Raw genomic sequence first — 21,608 nt, 5'->3', positions numbered from 1 at the left:
ATGTATTATTTGGCCTTTTTTTAAGTCCAAGTCTAGTGTTGGGTGTGGAGTAGACAGATGTTTTAAAATAAGTCCACTTATTAAGTCCCTGTTTGGAAAAAAATTAAAAACTACATTTTGATCCAAATCAAAGTCAACAATTAATTTTAACCAAATATTTTGTGCAATCCACAAATTTTCACTAATGCATTTTATCAACTTTTATCAAAATATGCTAAAAACCTGATTTTAATATCCATAAGAAAGGGGCTAACTTGAAAACAATAAGGAATCAACTATCAAGAGTCGAAAAACTAAATCCAAATCTTAGCTTGGTATGAATTAATTTATAAATACATAGAATTGAGTGATATATAACTGTATAGTATTTGTAAGTTCATTGAAATGAAGTTTGACAAATTTGACAAATGGGAACAAAGTTGAACAAGTACTAAGAAAGTTTAGCAAATGGATTGTTGTGTAATAGACCTGCCTGTTTTTTAGGATAATTAGCACAAAACGTCTTTACCTTTCAATATTATTGTTAAAAAGGTCTTTACCTTTCATTTATTGTATTTTCATCCTCATTTTAACATTTCATTGCAAAAAATGTCATTTTCATCCAATTTCTCAATAAAGAAATGTAAAATGATAAATATACCTACTATTTAAATAAAATAAAAAATGAAAAGAAAAATTAAATAACAAATTGTAATTATACTACTTAACTTTTTAAAAAACTATAAATGAATTTAAATAAATTATTAAAAGGGTAATAAGCACAAAACGTCTCTGCTTTTCAATATTATTGTGCAAAATATTCACGTCTTTCATTTTTTGACATTTTTACCATTATTTTCACATTACATTTTGAAAATCATCATTTTTATTCATTTTCTAAATAAAAGTGTAAAATAACGAATACTCCCTCCTATTTAAATAAAACAAAAATAAAGAACAAATTGCAATTTACTCCCAAAAATTTTAAAAAATTACAAATAAATCCTAAATAAATAATTAAAAAAATTAAGTGATTTTTAAAATTTTTATTATTTATTTGAAATTTATTTGTACTTTTTAAAAAAAATTGGGAGTATGGTTGCAATTTGTTTTTTATTTTTCTTTACTTTATTTTTTATTTAAATATGAGGATATATTCATCATTTTACAACTTTTAATTGAAAATGGATGAAAATGATGATTTTCGCAATGAAATACCAAAATAAGAATGAAAATTCCAACAATCAAAGGTATAGACATTTTGTACAATAATATTGAAATGTATGGATGTTTTGTGCTAATTACCTTTTTAATAATTTATTTAAACTCATTTATAATTTTTTAAAAATTTTGAGAGGATAATTGCAATTTTTTCTTTAATTTTTTTTTGCTTTATTTAAAGGGGAGTGTGTATTTATCACTTTGCATTTTTTATTGAGAAATTGGATGAAATTGACATTTTTCGCAATGAAAAGTGAAAATAAGATGAAAACGCCAAAAAAATGAAAGGTAGGAACGTTTTGCCCAATAATATTGAAATGTAAGAATGTTTTGTGCTAATAAATGTATATATTTAATTTTATAATTATATTTTTATTAGATTTAATTATTAAATTTTAATTAACACCTGATTATTGAAAATGAAACTTAATCTCTTGTTTTTTTGAAGATCAATCTTTAAACGTTGGTTTGCAACCAAACATGGCCTATATTGCAAAATACCCACTATTTGAACCACCACTCAAAACTGATACTCTTTCCTGTCTCCATTCGTCACCCATTGAAAAACCCGCACGATCACTACTTCCCTCATTTATTATCAAAAAATGATTTGTTCAGGAAGAATTTCAGCTGTTTTGTATTCAAATTCACCGTTTAATCATTCGAATCTACGCTTCTCCAAATCCAGATTTCTCCTGGTAAAGCTAAAATCTCATGCCAAATGGAAAGCAATGACATCAGATTCCGACGCCTCTTCCTTTGCTTCTTCCGTTGATTCCGACGCATCAACTAATAAAAACTCTTCCGCGTAATATAGTTTTTTCTTTTATTTTGGTTATATAGTGTTTGTTGTTGTTTTGAATTGAGGTTTGATGTTTAGGTCATTGGTTGAGAAAATGAATAGTTTATTTTGATGAGTATATGAAGATATTTATGTAATTAGGCGTATTTGTGATTAAATGATTAATTAATTAGATATTTGTAGTTGTTCATGGTAAATTGGGAAGGGCTGATTGGGTGTGTATGGATGCAGGTTTTGTATAATAGAGGGACAAGGTGACAGATCACCTTTAATTTTGCTTCTAGTGCAGTAATGAGAATATATAGGAGTTTTCAATGTATTATTTGGCCTTTTTTTAAGTCCAAGTCTAGTGTTGGGTGTGGAGTAGACAGATGTTTTAAAATAAGTCCACTTATTAAGTCCCTGTTTGGAAAAAAATTAAAAACTACATTTTGATCCAAATCAAAGTCAACAATTAATTTTAACCAAATATTTTGTGCAATCCACAAATTTTCACTAATGCATTTTATCAACTTTTATCAAAATATGCTAAAAACCTGATTTTAATATCCATAAGAAAGGGGCTAACTTGAAAACAATAAGGAATCAACTATCAAGAGTCGAAAAACTAAATCCAAATCTTAGCTTGGTATGAATTAATTTATAAATACATAGAATTGAGTGATATATAACTGTATAGTATTTGTAAGTTCATTGAAATGAAGTTTGACAAATTTGACAAATGGGAACAAAGTTGAACAAGTACTAAGAAAGTTTAGCAAATGGATTGTTGTGTAATAGACCTGCCTGTTTTTTAGGATAATTAGCACAAAACGTCTTTACCTTTCAATATTATTGTTAAAAAGGTCTTTACCTTTCATTTATTGTATTTTCATCCTCATTTTAACATTTCATTGCAAAAAATGTCATTTTCATCCAATTTCTCAATAAAGAAATGTAAAATGATAAATATACCTACTATTTAAATAAAATAAAAAATGAAAAGAAAAATTAAATAACAAATTGTAATTATACTACTTAACTTTTTAAAAAACTATAAATGAATTTAAATAAATTATTAAAAGGGTAATAAGCACAAAACGTCTCTGCTTTTCAATATTATTGTGCAAAATATTCACGTCTTTCATTTTTTGACATTTTTACCATTATTTTCACATTACATTTTGAAAATCATCATTTTTATTCATTTTCTAAATAAAAGTGTAAAATAACGAATACTCCCTCCTATTTAAATAAAACAAAAATAAAGAACAAATTGCAATTTACTCCCAAAAATTTTAAAAAATTACAAATAAATCCTAAATAAATAATTAAAAAAATTAAGTGATTTTTAAAATTTTTATTATTTATTTGAAATTTATTTGTACTTTTTAAAAAAAATTGGGAGTATGGTTGCAATTTGTTTTTTATTTTTCTTTACTTTATTTTTTATTTAAATATGAGGATATATTCATCATTTTACAACTTTTAATTGAAAATGGATGAAAATGATGATTTTCGCAATGAAATACCAAAATAAGAATGAAAATTCCAACAATCAAAGGTATAGACATTTTGTACAATAATATTGAAATGTATGGATGTTTTGTGCTAATTACCTTTTTAATAATTTATTTAAACTCATTTATAATTTTTTAAAAATTTTGAGAGGATAATTGCAATTTTTTCTTTAATTTTTTTTTTGTTTTATTTAAAAGGGAGTGTGTATTTATCACTTTGCATTTTTTATTGAGAAATTGGATGAAAATGACATTTTTCGCAATGAAAAGTGAAAATAAGATGAAAACGCCAAAAAAATGAAAGGTAGGAACGTTTTGCCCAATAATATTGAAATGTAAGAATGTTTTGTGCTAATAAATGTATATATTTAATTTTATAATTATATTTTTATTAGATTTAATTATTAAAATTTAATTAACACCTGATTATTGAAAATGAAACTTAATCTCTTGTTTTTTTGAAGATCAATCTTTAAACGTTGGTTTGCAACCAAACATGGCCTATATTGCAAAATACCCACTATTTGAACCACCACTCAAAACTGATACTCTTTCCTGTCTCCATTCGTCACCCATTGAAAAACCCGCACGATCACTACTTCCCTCATTTATTATCAAAAAATGATTTGTTCAGGAAGAATTTCAGCTGTTTTGTATTCAAATTCACCGTTTAATCATTCGAATCTACGCTTCTCCAAATCCAGATTTCTCCTGGTAAAGCTAAAATCTCATGCCAAATGGAAAGCAATGACATCAGATTCCGACGCCTCTTCCTTTGCTTCTTCCGTTGATTCCGACGCATCAACTAATAAAAACTCTTCCGCGTAATATAGTTTTTTCTTTTATTTTGGTTATATAGTGTTTGTTGTTGTTTTGAATTGAGGTTTGATGTTTAGGTCATTGGTTGAGAAAATGAATAGTTTATTTTGATGAGTATATGAAGATATTTATGTAATTAGGCGTATTTGTGATTAAATGATTAATTAATTAGATATTTGTAGTTGTTCATGGTAAATTGGGAAGGGCTGATTGGGTGTGTATGGATGCAGGTTTTGTATAATAGAGGGGCCGGAGATGGTTCAGGATTTCGCCAAAATGGAATTACAGGAAATTCAGGATAATATTAGGAGTCGTCGGAATAAAATATTTTTGCACATGGAAGAGGTCAGTTTTCTTTATTAATAATATATGCAGACATGAACACTTCTTTAATTAAAATTTGTTAATTTTTGAATAAATTCTGTCTTCAGTTTATAGATTTATTTGTCTTTTTATCTGTTAATTGCTGTTTTGCATAAATTTTGTAGGTTCGTAGGCTGAGAATACAACAAAGAATTAAAAGTGCGGAGCTTGGTATTCTGAAGGAAGAACAAGAAAACGAGCTTCCTAATTTCCCCTCTTTCATTCCATTTTTACCTCCTTTGGTATGCTTGTTGATATGCATTTTATTGGTTTCACTATTTGTTGAGTGTCTTGGGATGTAGAAACTCTGCAAATACTTCATTATGTGGTTTCTAACAAATATATTTGTTGCAGACCTCTGCAAATCTTAAACAATATTATGCAACTTGTTTCTCTCTTATTGCTGGCATCATTCTTTTCGGTGGTCTTCTAGCACCTACTGTAAGTTCTGTTGCACCTTGTCAATAGCATTAGAACAAGAATCGAAGGATTAACATTTGCGCATTAATGACTGTACTTTCCAATTGTTCCACTTTATTTATTGGTCGGTGTTTCCATCCTGTGGTGATAATCTTGTGGTTAAAGCTTTTCGAAATGGCTATCACTTGTTGAAATGACTTATAAAATTGACATCCCTCTATTTCCATCTTCTCCGCCATTCTTCCCCCATTTAAAATTTTGAGCCCCTCCATTACCTTGCAAATGGGAAGTTTTCTGCCATCATTTCTTTTCCCTTTTTTCCTTTTACTGTTTTAGTTAAGAAATAAGAATTTTTTATATTGCAGTCTAATGTACTTTCTAAAGTGTTTATCTGGAGACAACATACTTTTGATTTGTTCTTTAGGAATTGTTTGATAAAGATGTCCAATAAAGATATAATAGCACGAGACTGAATTTGTAGATGTGCAATGAAGAGACAGTAGCATGACACTGAGACATATTCTGTCCCTGAGAGAAATATGGATTAAGCTGAAATATCATTCCATACCTGAAATTTTCGGTTTCAGCCGCTTTTATTTTCTTGACCTTTTTTGGCATCACAGAAGTAGCAAGAATGTGAATACTATTGACCTAGGGGGACAACAATACCGGACTATTTAGATGAGATTTGGTTGTGCTTATGATTTCATTTCTTAAAATTTATGTTGATGTCCTAATCCATGTTCTTTCTATGCTTACATTAGCTGGAGCTGAAACTGGGATTAGGAGGTACATCATATGCTGATTTTATTAGTAGCATGCATCTGCCAATGCAATTAAGGTATACTGCTGGAGTGCCCTTATTTATTAGCTAGTTAAAGTTATTCTCCACGACGATGCATCTGACATGTTTCCTTACTCTTTCCTTTTATGGATGCTGGCGGTGACTGAGACTTCATTAATGTCAAACTCTCTCGGGCACACGTTTAAGAATGTAAATTCAGCATTATAATTAGCTGGATGTCCCATGCTAATTCACACTCTTCAGATCAGAGCTGGTCATCATCCTCTTAAGAATCTATCTTGAATGTCAAGGACAAGTTATAGATAATAAATTTTCCCCCATGAATTATCTCATTTCCAGGACAAGGTGACAGATCACCTTTAATTTTGCTTCTAGTGCAGTAATGAGAATATATAGGAGTTTTCAATGTATTATTTGGCCTTTTCTTAAGTCCAAGTCTAGTGTTGGGTGTGGAGTAGACAGATGTTTTAAAATAAGTCCACTTATTAAGTCCCTGTTTGGAAAAAAATTAAAAACTACATTTTGATCTAAATCAAAATCAACAATTAATTTTAACCACATATTTTATGCGATCTACAAATTTTCAATAATGCATTTTATCAACTTTTATCAAAATATGCTAAAAACTTGATTTTAATATCCATAAGAAAGGGGCTAACTTGAAAACAATAAGGAATCAACTATCAAGAGTCGAAAAACTGAATCCAAATCTTAGCTTCGTAAGAATTTATAAACAATTTAATTTATAAATACATAGAATTGAGTGATAGATAACTGTATAGTATTTGTAAGTTCATTGAAATGTGCGACTCAAAATAAAGTTTGACCAATTTGCCAAATGGAAACAAAGTTGAAAAAGTACTAAGAAAGTTTAGCAAATGGATGGTTGTGTAATAGGCCTGCCTGTTGTTTTAGGAAAATTGGCACAAAACGTTTTTACCTTTCAATATTATTGTAAAAAAACGTCTTTAACTTTCATTTATTGCATTTTCACCTTATTTTCACATTTCATTGTAAAAAATGTCATTTTCATCCAATTTCTCAATAAAGAAATGTAAAATGATAAATATACCTACTATTTAAATAAAATAAAAAATGAAAAGAAAAATTAAATAACAAATTGTAATTATACTACTTAACTTTTTAAAAAACTATAAATGAATTTAAATAAATTATTAAAAGGGTAATAAGCACAAAACGTCTCTGCTTTTCAATATTATTGTGCAAAATATTCACGTCTTTCATTTTTTGACATTTTTACCATTATTTTCACATTACATTTTGAAAATCATCATTTTTATTCATTTTCTAAATAAAAGTGTAAAATAACGAATACTCCCTCCTATTTAAATAAAACAAAAATAAAGAACAAATTGCAATTTACTCCCAAAAATTTTAAAAAATTAAAAATAAATCCTAAATAAATAATTAAAAAAATTAAGTGATTTTTAAAATTTTTATTATTTATTTGAAATTTATTTGTACTTTTTAAAAAAAATTGGGAGTATGGTTGCAATACCTTGCAAATGGGAAGTTTTCTGCCATCATTTCTTTTCCCTTTTTTCCTTTTACTGTTTTAGTTAAGAAATAAGAATTTTTTATATTGCAGTCTAATGTACTTTCTAAAGTGTTTATCTGGAGACAACATACTTTTGATTTGTTCTTTAGGAATTGTTTGATAAAGATGTCCAATAAAGATATAATAGCACGAGACTGAATTTGTAGATGTGCAATGAAGAGACAGTAGCATGACACTGAGACATATTCTGTCCCTGAGAGAAATATGGATTAAGCTGAAATATCATTCCATACCTGAAATTTTCGGTTTCAGCCGCTTTTATTTTCTTGACCTTTTTTGGCATCACAGAAGTAGCAAGAATGTGAATACTATTGACCTAGGGGGACAACAATACCGGACTATTTAGATGAGATTTGGTTGTGCTTATGATTTCATTTCTTAAAATTTATGTTGATGTCCTAATCCATGTTCTTTCTATGCTTACATTAGCTGGAGCTGAAACTGGGATTAGGAGGTACATCATATGCTGATTTTATTAGTAGCATGCATCTGCCAATGCAATTAAGGTATACTGCTGGAGTGCCCTTATTTATTAGCTAGTTAAAGTTATTCTCCACGACGATGCATCTGACATGTTTCCTTACTCTTTCCTTTTATGGATGCTGGCGGTGACTGAGACTTCATTAATGTCAAACTCTCTCGGGCACACGTTTAAGAATGTAAATTCAGCATTATAATTAGCTGGATGTCCCATGCTAATTCACACTCTTCAGATCAGAGCTGGTCATCATCCTCTTAAGAATCTATCTTGAATGTCAAGGACAAGTTATAGATAATAAATTTTCCCCCATGAATTATCTCATTTCCAGGTAAAATGTGATAAACTATAATAAGAAAAGGTGCAAAGTATGGAAACATTCGATATTTTTATTAACTATGAATGAAAAGCAGAAACTGGAGATGCTATCCGCCAATAACATGAACACAACTTATACAGCATCGCCAGCTTCAACTCTTAGTTCATAGATAATAAAAATATCTTATGTTTTAGTTGTTTGCACCTTTTTTATAATATAGTTTACACGTTTTATCTCGAAATGAGATAACTCGTTGGGGGGAATTTATTACCTATACATTATTTTTGACATTCAAAATAAATTCGTTAGGAGGACGATAGCCTGCTCTGTTCTCAAGTGTGAATTAGCATGGCTAGGTCCTCCTATTTCTCCTTTTTCGTTTTCTGTTCTGGTGAATAATTTTAATAGTGTAACAATCATGTAATGCACAATTAAAATTTAATTCTGTAGGCCTATGAAAATTTTAGAATTGAAGACAATGAATGCTAATTTTAGATGAATTGATTATTTGGATTGAGGATATATAGCATCTTGTTCTCGTTTCTTAATAAAGAGAGTGGCTTTTATGAACACTGTAGTCAGTTTGATCCCATTAGAGGATTGTAGTCCACACATTTTCACAGATGATGCTTATTTATCATTTTGGAGTCTTCATATAATGCTCAAGTAAAACATTGTTCTACGGAGACATCCATTACTAATTTTAGATGATTTGGTTATTCGATTTGAGGATATGTTGCATCTTTTATCTGTTTTCTTAATAAAAGATTGACTTTTATGAATTCTGTAGTGAAGTTGATCCCATTGTGGCATCATTCTCTGGGGGAGCTGTTGGAGTAATATCTGCATTGATGGTAGTTGAAATAAACAATGTGAAACAACAGGAACACAAGAGATGCAAGTACTGTCTTGGTACAGGTAAGCAATGCATGTTCTGGCTTTCATGTCTTCTTAGTTTTTGTTGAGTTTGTTGTGGCTAGATGATATTGAAATAGTTATTAAGCTTAACAGCTTTTTTTGTCACTTGACATCTATTTTTGAAATTCTCCTGTGAGCTCTGCTTGGCAGATCTTTCAATCCTCCTAGGACCTGGGTGAAGAACTTGGGTTTCTGAATGTTTCAATGGTAAAAACAATTAAAGATTACGAAAACAATGTGAAGCTGGAAATATTGTTTCATTCATCAACTTCTAATAGTTTGCTTGATTCCACCAATGAATTATAAAAAGCTGTGCTATGCAAAATGGATGCTCTTGGTGCTTATGGAACTTATATCCTGATTTTCAGGATATCTTGCTTGTGCCCGCTGCTCAAGCAGTGGGTCGCTAGTTCTTATGGAACCAGTCGCCACAGTCAATAGTGGGAACCAGCCTTTGTCAGCACCTAAAACTGAAAGATGTTCTAATTGTTCAGGAGCAGGAAAGGTATGGTTTTGGAATTTGGTTTCCATGTATTTTTGCCTTTCATATCGTAGCTCTTTACATGTTGTTTCTGCGAGGAAATTATTTCCTGTTGCTTGATATACATGGTCTTGTTATGCATGCTGGATTAAGACGAGCACAGGATGGAACTAGTTTGTGGATTTGTGATCTGTATGAGTTTTAGTTGGAATGATGGAAATTGATTTTTCATCAAGATTTTATCTAAAAAATTGAGTGGATAATTTAAATCATTTATATTTTTCTTCAAATATTTCCTTTTTCTTTGAAGTTGGGGGAGGGGTCGGGAACTCGGGAGGGGATTTTCTTTTGGGAGTTTGCAACAGTTAAATTAGTAATTATCTCTACTTGGTGTTAAGGAGATTTGTTTGTTAGAATTTTGTGAAAGGAGAGGAGGGTATCATTAGACTGAGCCTTGTTGCATTGAGCACTTTTGTTCTTGCTTCTTATGTAGCTTCTCAAGCTCCTTGTACTTTATATTTTCAGTCACTCTAATTCTGGTATGAAAAAATTTAAACATGTGTGGGAGTTGTTTATATCAATTTAAGTTATAAATAGATAGAAATGAGTGGAGGATAAGTGGGTGGTACTTTTGGGTCCCCTAAAATATGTGGATAAAATGTAATTGATAGATTATAAACGGTTTGTAAACATTAGCCAAACATGGGTATCTCTAGCCTCACCTCCTGCCCAGTCATGCACTCCAATTCTTCTCCTTTGCTCTTACTACTGTACACATCACTTCAACAGACTGGGTAGTTAGACAATATGGAGATAAACTTTACCTAGTGTTTTCGTTGAAGGTTTATTATGATCTTCAAAACCCAGGAGACCAAATCTCTTTTGGTTTTGATTATCAATTTTTATTTTTATTTTTCCTCCATAAATTGCCCTATCCTTCATTTCCATTATGTTATGCTAAATACAGGAAGTGATTGGTAGAGTTACCTAACTAGGAATAAGGTTGTGCATTGAAATTGACATATTTCATCTGGAATCTGCAATTGGGGCTATGGCAAGTGAGCATGACCCACGGATTGACCCCTTCGACTATTATGCAAAAATTTTCCCTTGGCCTGTGGAGTACTTGATGCTGTAAAAGTTGGTGTGAAAGGAATGCTGCTTGAGAATTTTGATTTAGTTTTTGAGAAACTTCATTTACTTTTGTTTTGCAGGTCATGTGCCCTACCTGTCTTTGCACAGGAATGGCTATGGCAAGTGAGCATGACCCACGGATTGACCCCTTCGACTGATTATGCAAAAATTTTCACTTGGCCTGTGGAGTACTTGATGCTGTAAATGGTTTTTTCTACATATTAGTTTCCTCAAATCTCGACGTTCCTGTGTATATAAAAAGAATACGATTCCAAATGCTCCCACCCCAGAATATTTGTTCTATGGTAGGGAAAACAGCTGCTTTTGTATTGCAAATTTTCTTGGAGAACTAAGCTCATTTGTATTACGGTTAAAATATTAAGTTGCTTGAATGGCACGACGAGTGGAGCCCACCCAACCTCCGCCACAGCTTGAGCTCCTCAACGGCCTCCCACTGTTGCACCTCAACTTCATGCTAGCAATGCTGGTGTTTATCTGGACTCTAGAGGTGGTGTTGGCTGATGGCTGATGCTCCGCTTTTCCTCCTCTTTCTACTTTTTGTTGCTATCATGAAAATAGTAAACAGCTAAATTCTCCAATGGCCACCCAACTTTATATTTAGTATCGCTATGGCCACTAATTTTATACTAATGCAGTTATGCCACCATGGTCGTCCAATTTTATATAATATTTCATCATGGCTACTCAACTTTTTTCACCATTTTTACTAATTTTAAAAGGATAAAATGATGACTTTGCATTATATATATTCATTTTAAAAAAAAATAATTTTTTATTTATTTTGTTTTTTTTAAGGAATTTTTTAAAATAACTCTTTTACTTTATTTTATTTTTCTAAGCAACATTTTTTAGAATAATTTTTTATTTATTATAAAACCATTTTTTAATAAGTTTTTATTTTATTTTTTTAATTAACAAATTTTTAGATAAATTTTTATTTTAATTTATTTTTTAAAATAAGTTTTTATTTATTTATTTATATGTAATGCAAAATTATTTTTTTCCCCTTCTAAAATTAATGAAAATGGTGAAAAGAAATTGGGTGGACACGATAAAATGTTATATAAAATTGGGTAGCCATGTGTGTAAGGCAAACATGCATATCTGTGATTCATTAACCATCCCCAAAATGTATGGGACGAGGCCTTGTGGTGAGAGAGTTAAATTTAAAAGTACAATGTCCGCTCATATATAAGGGTTAAGATTGCAGTTATGACACTGACATGTTAAAATTTGCCACACAGGTATGTAATGGACTTCATCTAAGAGTAAAGGATTCCAACAGTTGTAAGAATACTCGATAGAATCAAACGATACAATTAAAAAGAATTCAAGACGAGGGAAAAAAAGTATAGCAAATCAGAAAAAAATTTCTTAGCCTTGCATATTCAACTGTGAATAGTAATATCAGCTTACCTACAACAATCACATCATCCAATCCATTCTACCCTGTTTAACAAACAAGTTTAGATCCAACGTCCCATTATTCCATCATTCCATCATTCGTCTGAAAATCTTGGACACAACGATTTCGTGTCGTTCAAATGCTCAATTTCGTCTTTGGCTTCCTTGAGAGTTTCAGCAGTTATGGAGATTTCTCTTGATTTTCAGTCAGTTTAAGGCCATCAAGCCTTGGAGTGACAACATTTGTAAGTGTGCACGTCTAGATCGGGGTGGCTGTTTGTTGTATATTTTCAAAATCTTGTCTCTTTCAGAAAAGGATTACTCCACTAATCGTAACAAAGAGAGCAATCTTGCAGATGAAATTTCCTAACCAACCAACCACAAGAAGCCCGGTTAAAGCATTCGATATACGCCATGAAAAATCCAACCATTGCAGCGCTACCTGCGATTCAGTATAGTATATATTAAATTGAACTTACAAGCTATGCAGTCATAGTGAACATGATCATAAATTCATATACTGGTTGAATTCTGTCTATGTTTCTCGTAGTCGGTCTCAAGTTTGGTGAAGTTTGGAGAAGGTTGGCAATTCATACTTTATAACTCGAAGATTTGCTGACTTGATTGGAAAAGTAAAATAATAAATACACAAAGTGATACAAAAAAAAGAACACCTCGATTTTTGAGTCTATCTATAAGAGAAGGCATACAAAAAATGTAAACGATTATTTAGTTTCTTTGGACATTTGTCATCTAATGAAGCAAATAAACATGAGACATTCCTTCTATGAGTAGCAATATCAAACCAGATAACATAAGTAATGTGGCCTTCATATAGCAACCAGTATAAAATTTTGTTAAATCTCATGACACTTGAGTCATCATTTACTTGTATAGGATTTTCCCGTGGATGCAACAATGAATTCAACAAACCACGATAAAGGATATTCATAACAAATCTCAAATTAATTAAGAAAAATTGGTTATATTTATATAAAAGGGTAAATTATAAATGTGCAAGGCTTAACCGTTTAGCAGCTCAGCTTCAAGAAGATGTGTGAATGCTTGATTAATGAGAATCGTGGAGAGCAAGCTAACAATGATCAATTGCATGTTCTGAATTGATATGGATCAATTAGAAGAGAAGATCCTAATCCAATTAAAAATGGAAGTGAAATGAAGTATGTACAAAAACGTATAGGATGTATAAAAAATGATTATAACTTTTTGCTCAGTTGTCGGATCTTCGACCATGAGTACAATTCGAAAACGTCTTTTGATTCTGCACAAGTTTGTCGAATGATTATGTCAAACTTTATGGGTCAAAATCCGTTGTTTAGGGGGACCTTTTTTTATGTTTTGAATTAGTTTAAGGGTATATTCGTTATTTGTAGTATTTTAGTTTTATTCAGATTTGTTTTGTAGTTTATTTGGATCTGTCTTTAGAATTAGAGTTATGTTTTGATTAAGAGTTTATTTTATGCCTATAAAAGGCTCATTCATTGTGCAATATAGATATTAATTTTTTTAGAATTAATCATACTGTGAAAATTTTCACTTTCTATTTTTTTCTTAATTGAATAAAACTTATCAAGCATTTTCAATATCCGTGGCGCTAAAACTATCAGAACTTATCAAATGTTCATACTTTTTGTGGCATTCAATAATTCAAGTAAGGTTCGTAAGTTTTGTGATCACGGGGTAAAGATATTGTTTGCAATTGTCTGGGTTCTTTGTTCAATAATTTATTGGGTCGAGATTCAAAATTGGGATTTTAGCTTTCTTAGGCTGTGATTCAATCTTTTGTAGGTTTCGAAACTACTATTGCTATGTTGGTTCACATAATTGATCTATGCCTGACAAGGTATGATAGAGCGTCTAAAAAGCACATATTCTTCATGGGTTGCACGTTGTTGATGCAATTCAAGAAACTTCCTCCTCCTTGCTTCTACATGATTAAAGGACAAGAAATGCAGCCTGATTTAGCATTTTATTGATTTATTTTTAGTGTAGGTACAGTTCGTAAACCCTTTATTCTTCACAATACATAGATAGCAGTTTGTTTAGATGATAAAAACTTGAGTCGACTAGTAGTCAGTTAATCTTAATTTAAGGGTTTGTAGGTCATACATGCATATCTATGATTCGTTCATCATCCCCATAATGTATGGGACAAATGAATGCATTTCGATTTAGGCCTAATGATTGAGAGAGTTATATTTAAAAAGTACACGTTTCGTATATGAACGTTGAATATAAGGGTTAAGATTGCACTTATGGATACTCTAGGGGAGGTTTGTAAAAATTTGCCTTTAGAGTATTTTATGGACTTCGACCAATATATGGTTTATCATTCTACAAAATGTTTCTATATATGATTCTATCTCTCTCATTTTTTTTTTCTTTGGGCTCATTTTGTACCCTAACTAAGAACATTAGTATAAGATAAAGGAGTCCAATTTAGTTTATAAGGATAGAAATAAGTGCAAATTTGGTGCGTAGTACATGATAGAACAGAACAAAACAATGAAGAATTCAAGATGAGTGATAAAAATATAGCTAATCAGGCAAAAATTTCTTAGCCTTGAATATTTCAACCGTGAATATTAATATCAGTTTTACGTGCAACAATCACAACATCCCACTCTATTCTACCCTACTTAACAAACAAGTTTAGATCCCACATCCCATTCCTCCACCAGTCATCTGAAAAATCTTAGATACAATGATTCTACATTGTTCGAATGCTCAATTTCGTCTCTAGCTTCCTTGCGAGTTTCAGTAGTTATGAAAGGAGATTTATCTTGATTTTCAGCTAGTTTAAAGCCATCAAGCTTTGGAGCGATAACATTTGTTGCTTGCTTTAAGTGGGGAAGTCTAGATTGAGGTGGCTATTTTTGTAAGTTTTATGTCCTAAATCCAATCGACTCTTGACATAAGCACATTTAATATATAGTTGATGTGATCTATGGCAGATCTATTATTTAATTAATTAATATTCAATTGAATTAAATAATGGAGTCCGTAGATTCAAATCTTAGTAATTTGTTAATTACAAAAAGTTGTGATTGTGAGATACAAATTATATATGATTGAATCTTAAATCGTCTATGTTCGTAAGTAATACAGAGATATGGATATCGTTATTACGGATAGACCATCACGTGTGATATTTTTTACTTGTGAAGTAAGTAGTTAATCTGACAAGCTAAAGTGTGGTGACACTTGAATGAACACATGGATGTTTTGTTATAAAATAAAACATTGGAGATCCGCTGAGAGATTCCAATGGATAACTATTTGAGTGTTGGTGGTTAATCTCTAATATTCGGTAGTGGAATTAGTCCTTTGACTTGAAGTCATCATAGAGCCTTATATAAGTACAGTTGTGTTTTGATGGTGTTGGATGTTGCTCTGCTAAGGAATTGTATGAAAGTTGTGAATGACCAGTAAATGATTCGTCACTCTAATAAGTAAGAGATTATGATTTGCACTTCATTCAACTAAGTTAATAATGAAATCCTTGGCTAAAATGTACTCATAAGTCGAAAATGAGTTTTTGAGTTATTGATTTAATAGTAGAATGAAAGATATGATCGATAATTAAGATTAACACACTTTCATATCTAGTAATTGATCGAATCATATTGAAGAAGCGATTATAGTTTCACGGTAAACGAACAAGTTTGGTTTTGTCATACCACATGATATTTTTCGTTCCATGTATTACCCTGACACATTGCTAGATGTCAATTTGAGACAGCGAACGTGAATTGATAGTAAATTAAAAGGGTGTTTTAATTTATCAATTTTGATTAGATCAAAATAATAATTCACGTCGTTAGGCATCATGATTGGGAACCTGATGTGTTGTACATAAAAGGAGTACTAGAATATTGTGATTTGTCAATTAATTAATTTAACAAGCGTTCGATAAATTAATTAATTGAATTACTTATTTATATGTCCGAATTAATTAATTGGATTAATTAATTCATGGACTGATTTTAATTAAATTGGTTAATTTAATATTGGATTGGGCCATGAGACAGGCCAAGCCCGTTTGAGCTAAGATATATAAGCAACTAGGATTTACAATTTTGTAGAGAAATTTATTCTTGTTAGCATAAGAGGAGAAAAATTCTATTTTCTACAATCTTGTTCTCTGTGTGAAATTTTATTAGAGGCAAGACAATTGGATAGTTGTAGGTGACAAATCAAGATTGTTGAAACGAAAAAAAAGCAAAAGAGTTTGCAGAATAAAAAAAGGTACAATTTTTATCACAGTTTCTACCTAAACACAAAGCAGATTCTAGGTGGGAATTGAAATTTATTTTATTGTCCACTGCGAATGATTTAGTAGATTTCCAACCATTTCTTGGTGATATGTTGAGAATTGCAAGCTCTTTGTATGGAGGCAGTAGCACCAATTGATGCCATGGGAAATAGAGGTTTTTTTCAGAAAATGCCCATGATTTTTGCTTTCTAGCAGTGTGATGGGTAGGCCATTCTATCCGTTTCTCATTCCATGCCTGGACACAACTACCGTAACTCAACTATTGTTTTGATAGTCTATCACGAGAGACTCTAAATAGGGACTATGCCAAAACAGATTGATACTTACAATGATAAGGGGATGTAATTCAATGGAAAATGCCACTTTGGCCAAAGAATTTGGCCAAATGCAATGATAGAAGATGTCGTGGTGGGAGGTGATTGAATGAAAAAATTGATTATGTTTTAAACATTTTAATGATAGAATGTTATGTTGCATTATGTCAACCTCTCTAGCACTGTAGTATGGTGGGTAATTCAACTTGCTAGAGTCAGTTTTTAAGTCGTACAAGTTCAATTTGTTATACCTATTCAGTTATAGTCAAAGTCAAAGAAGGAATTAAGTTGAATAAATGATTTTCATTGGGTTTAATTTGTAACTGCTAATACTTAAAGGGCCAGAAATGATATAAAAGAAATCCAGGAATCTTGCCCCCATTTAGCCCCCATTCTTTTTCATTTTTTTCCTCTCTTATTTTTAGCTACATAATCTTCCATAAAATAATATTACACGTAAATAAAAAATATTTCATTCTTTTTCAACTAAGCATTCTTAAAAAAATAAAAAAATAAATAAAAACCTATTCCAAACATTAAAATTTGGGGGGAAAAATGGGAGCCAAATAGGAGCTAATTTCTAATATAATAAATGAGATGACTAAAAGTTATATTGTAAGAAGATTAAGGACATGATTTGCAATTACACTATATTAATCTATTAAAATAAAAGGAAAGCGATTCATTTTACAAAGGAAGAAAATATATTGAGAGAGAAAAAATGGAGAAAGGGAAAGAGGGAGAAGAAAAGGAAAGAAAGAAAGAGGAGAGAAGAAGAAGAAGAAGAAATGAGAGGCCGGTTTGGAGATGGGAAATGATGGCTAAACTCTTATTGAGGTAGGGTTCTTCAATTTCTCCTTTAATTTATAGAGGTAAGTATAAGAATGTTGAATTATCTTTTATGGTTTATGAAAAATTGTTTATTTTCGAAGTTTAGCTAGAATTAAAGTTATTAAGAAGTATTTGGGTAATTTATGAATACTATTGCAAAGAAATATGAATATGGAAAGGTTTATGTTGAAGTATACAAGAGACATGAAATGAGCTCGTAAATTAGTCTCAAATTCTAAATCTATTGTGATTACATGATACCAAACACTTGATTATCATGTATTAAGTGAGAGATGAATTTTATGTTGGATTTTGTGCAAAATTCATGTACAAGTGCTGTTGCTGAAATTATGTTTTCTGTTGAAGTGTTTGGAGACAGTTTCAATAAACAGACATTGGTGCCTGATTTTAATATTCTGGAAATAGAGTGCTAGTTTCGTTAATCATGAGAGTTTCCTAGATATTTTAATATGGACACCACATTAAGTGTAAATATTATGGATTAGGTGTTAAAATAACTTATATAAAGGAGTATATGTGATTAGTGACTCTAATTGAGATTATGAGATTGAAAATAGAAGATGTCAAGTTCCTATTGATAAATCCTTATTTCTAATGGTAGGAGAAATGCTCAATGAACCTTGGTAAAGAAATATGATTTCTTGGAGGGAGTGTGAGATGTCACATTTGATATTTGAATGTGAGAAGGTGACGAGAAGATTAAAGTCTTGACCAATCTACAACTGGGTGAGTGGAAAAACTCAAAGATTTTCAAATATTGACAAATTAATTATACTATTATATTATGTGTAATTATGTGAATTTCTTTTACAATTTCAAAATGCAGCACAAGTCATGCTCTAAATTCTCAAGTACAAGTTACGACACATTTTTCCAACAGAAAATATTCGAACTTGAAAAATGTTATTTCTACAAGTATCCAAAAGTTGCTGAGAAGTACAAGTCGCACAATCGAAGAGTTTTTCGATGATTTACAAATTAGGTTGTCAAAATCAACTAAAGTTTAACAGTATGTGGATCAATTGTAAGTTAACTTTTCTAGCGAAATTTTTGGCAAGATTTGCCGAAGGTTTTTAATCAAGAGGGGGGGGGGGGGGGGGGGTTTCTTTGTTATTATATCTGGTTTTATTTACTTTGTTGATTTGGCCTAAATGTTTGTGATTGTTTAAATTTACGGTTCATTATTGATTATTGTTCACGAAATATTTCTTTTCGATTTAAATCACAGCAAGTGTACGGTTCGTTAACAAGTAATAAAGTGAATTTCTAGAGTCCGAATATCGTCTTACAGAGATTGAGTAGTTCAATTGTATTTATCTCGACCTTAATGGAATCTAAATGATTAATTATGAATTTTTATCCTGAGAAATCCTAAATCTAAGCTAGAGTACCAATATTATGAATTGGATGCTATGTTATGCAAGACAACGTTTAATTTAACTAAAAGGGAAAATTGCAGCAGCAGTACCAAACCTTTCGTTTATTAGTAGACTTTGCCCAAACCTTCATTTTGTGACAGCGAAGGTTCCAAACCTTTCATAAATATGCAGCCGAAGTCCAGATGGATGGAATCCATCCATTTCACCGTTAGTTGACCAAAAAACTGACTTTGACTCCAATTTTGATCATATTAGTAAGGGCAAAATAGTAACTTGCATATTATCCCATTAATTAAATAAGTTAAATAGATAAACCATAAATAAAAAAAATGAATGAAAGAAAATGTTAGGATCGGACTGTGATCGTGAATTTTGGAGAGAGAGAATGAATGCTGTTGGAAGGCAGAGATCTGGGGCATCATCGACTGTGCACCACCAGCGGCAGTACTCCGATAATTTTCTAGAATCATCATCAAACGACCAATGGCTCCAATCAGCTGGTCTTCAGCATCTGCAGTCATCTAACAATGCAGTTCCTCAACTTCAGGTGCAGTTCTATTTTTCTGCGTTTCTTGTTGACCACATGTATGCTGCTAGATCTGAATATCTGACGTTGAGATGGAAAAATTTTCGACTTTTTATTTTTGAATTTTTTTTGAATTTTTTAAAATTGGGATTTTGGATACCATGATGGAGGGGGTCAGGACTCGAGAATGTCTAGGAGCGTGCAGGTGCAGAGGACTTACAGTGGAAGAAGCGATTTGTTTGCTGAACCATTGACGCCACCACTAAATTCACGGTCGGGAAGTCAGAGAAAGAACGGGGAGGAGCAAGTTTCGCCAAATGAGTATAGTCCAGGGCTCTTGGATCTGCATTCTCTATAAGTACCCCAGTTCGAAGGTGGTGCTGGTTTCGATTTCGAGGCGAAGTCGTGTTCGCATCGATTTCTTATTTTGGTTCCATTTAGCAGTGAATAAGAGGGTAGCCGAGGTGGTGGAGGTTGTGGAATTGATGGGGGCCGACGGATTTGGGTGGAGATGGGCAGCCGGGGTTGGGTAGTCGATGGCTTCAGATTATGGTCGGGGTGAGGTGGGGGTGCTGTCAGGGAAGAAGATGAAGATTGACTATTTTCTTTTTTCATTTTTTTAGTTTAATTTAATAGTTAATAATATAGAAAAATAATGTTAATTCTAAATATACCATTTTACCCTTTCTAATTCAGTTAAAATTAGTCAAAATTCAATTTTATTGGTCAACTAATGGTCAAATGGACGGATTCCATCCATCTGGACTTCGGCTGCATATTTATGAAAGGTTTGGGACCTTCGCTGGCACAAACTAAAGGTTTGGGCAAAATCTGCTAATAAATGAAAGGTTTGGTACCTCGACTGCAATTTTCCCTAACTAAAATGCAGTTTGATAATTGGGACTCAGGTTAAATGTATTCAATGAATGTGAGATATACTAGGATCACAAATTCCCAAGTAATGTTCAATTTAACCTTAATTCCACACTTTGACAACACGATGACATTTTGAGGAATCAACACTCCTAAATCTATCCAACACACTCTCTCGAGATGAATCGAACCTATACTCATACACCACTAGCCTATATCTCTATGACGGATGCAAATATCGAGAATGCATGTAGTTTTGTGAGTACTTAGAGATTCACACAAAGCATAGGGGTATATTTCTATCCCCCTATGGGATCCTACGATGATTTATACCTTGTCGAATTTATTCCTCTTCTTTCGAATAGATGAAACAAACCACCAAAACTCACACAATTACGGACCCATAATCATGGAGGCAATTAAATGCATATAAATCATTCGAACAATCAATACGTATTTTAATGTAAAAATACGGAACAAAGGATTAAATATCACATTACAAGGTTCATCGATCTCTTAGTATATATTTTTCTAGCATACCATGATGGGAAGAAGAACACAACAATAAAAATCAAGAAAAGACATCACCCTATTGAATTCTTGAAGTGAGACCTTGAATCTTGGATTGAATCTTCTTGTGCTTCCTTCTTCTTTCTCCCCAAATCCTCCCAAAACAATGTATAATGTGTGGTCTATGTTTTTGGATGTCCCTAGGGCTTTAAAAGACTCACCAAGATTTGTTTCCATAAGAATTTCATTTAGAAAAGGAAATTAGATTTTCTTGCCGCGATTAGCTCGGGCTATCGCCGAGGAAAAATTTGGGCAGTCGCTTAGGCCAAGAATTTCTTCTCGATAATTAAAAAATCATGTTGGGCGATCGCTTGATGTTTATAACTGAGCTATCGTCCAGGCAAAATTTCTTCCATATGTTGGATTTTAGCCCTCGAAGTCGATTTTTGATTCTTTCAAGTCCTTTCTCTTGCATTTTCAACCATTTGACTTTTAATTTCATCCAATTGAACCCAAAACATCTTTAATCTTCATTTTGTGATCCGAATCAACTACTGAAATGTTGCAACTTAGTCTTCATACTTTGGATTTTCTTCCTTTTTGGTTCTTTTTCAT

At 31.6% G+C, this 21,608-nt stretch overlaps 1 protein-coding gene and 1 long non-coding RNA gene across 4 annotated transcripts; both read left to right on the top strand.

Annotated features, from left to right (window-relative positions):
• The first annotated feature begins 1,703 nt into the window (after positions 1–1,703).
• LOC111397279 (protein ORANGE-GREEN, chloroplastic) lies at positions 1,704–11,374 on the top strand. 3 transcript variants are annotated; one of them, XM_023024132.1, is made up of 8 exons: positions 1,704–2,008; positions 4,551–4,665; positions 4,809–4,925; positions 5,038–5,124; positions 5,868–5,944; positions 9,075–9,202; positions 9,571–9,707; positions 10,898–11,374. In XM_023024132.1, exons 1-8 carry the CDS (start codon positions 1,806–1,808, stop codon positions 10,973–10,975), a joined length of 942 nt encoding a protein of 313 aa, XP_022879900.1. In that variant the 5' UTR covers positions 1,704–1,805; the 3' UTR covers positions 10,976–11,374. The 3 variants fall into 3 exon arrangements, 2 of the variants coding, with proteins under 2 accessions (XP_022879900.1, XP_022879891.1); XM_023024123.1 differs by lacking the exon at positions 1,704–2,008 and adding an exon at positions 4,017–4,325; XR_002703211.1 differs by lacking the exons at positions 1,704–2,008; positions 10,898–11,374 and adding an exon at positions 4,017–4,325 and having other exon boundaries at positions 9,075–9,409.
• A 6,194-nt stretch (positions 11,375–17,568) lies between these two features.
• Positions 17,569–18,757, top strand: LOC111394546. Its single transcript, XR_002702643.1, has 3 exons — positions 17,569–17,690; positions 18,307–18,431; positions 18,532–18,757. It is a non-coding gene; the product is annotated as an uncharacterized LOC111394546 (long non-coding RNA).
• The last annotated feature ends 2,851 nt before the right edge of the window (positions 18,758–21,608 follow it).

Source organism: Olea europaea, chromosome 1, assembly GCF_002742605.1.
Source record: "Olea europaea var. sylvestris chromosome 1, O_europaea_v1, whole genome shotgun sequence".
NCBI lineage: Eukaryota > Viridiplantae > Streptophyta > Magnoliopsida > Lamiales > Oleaceae > Olea > Olea europaea.
Note: the sequence above shows the minus strand (reverse complement) of the source record. Positions and strands in the feature narration are given on the sequence as shown.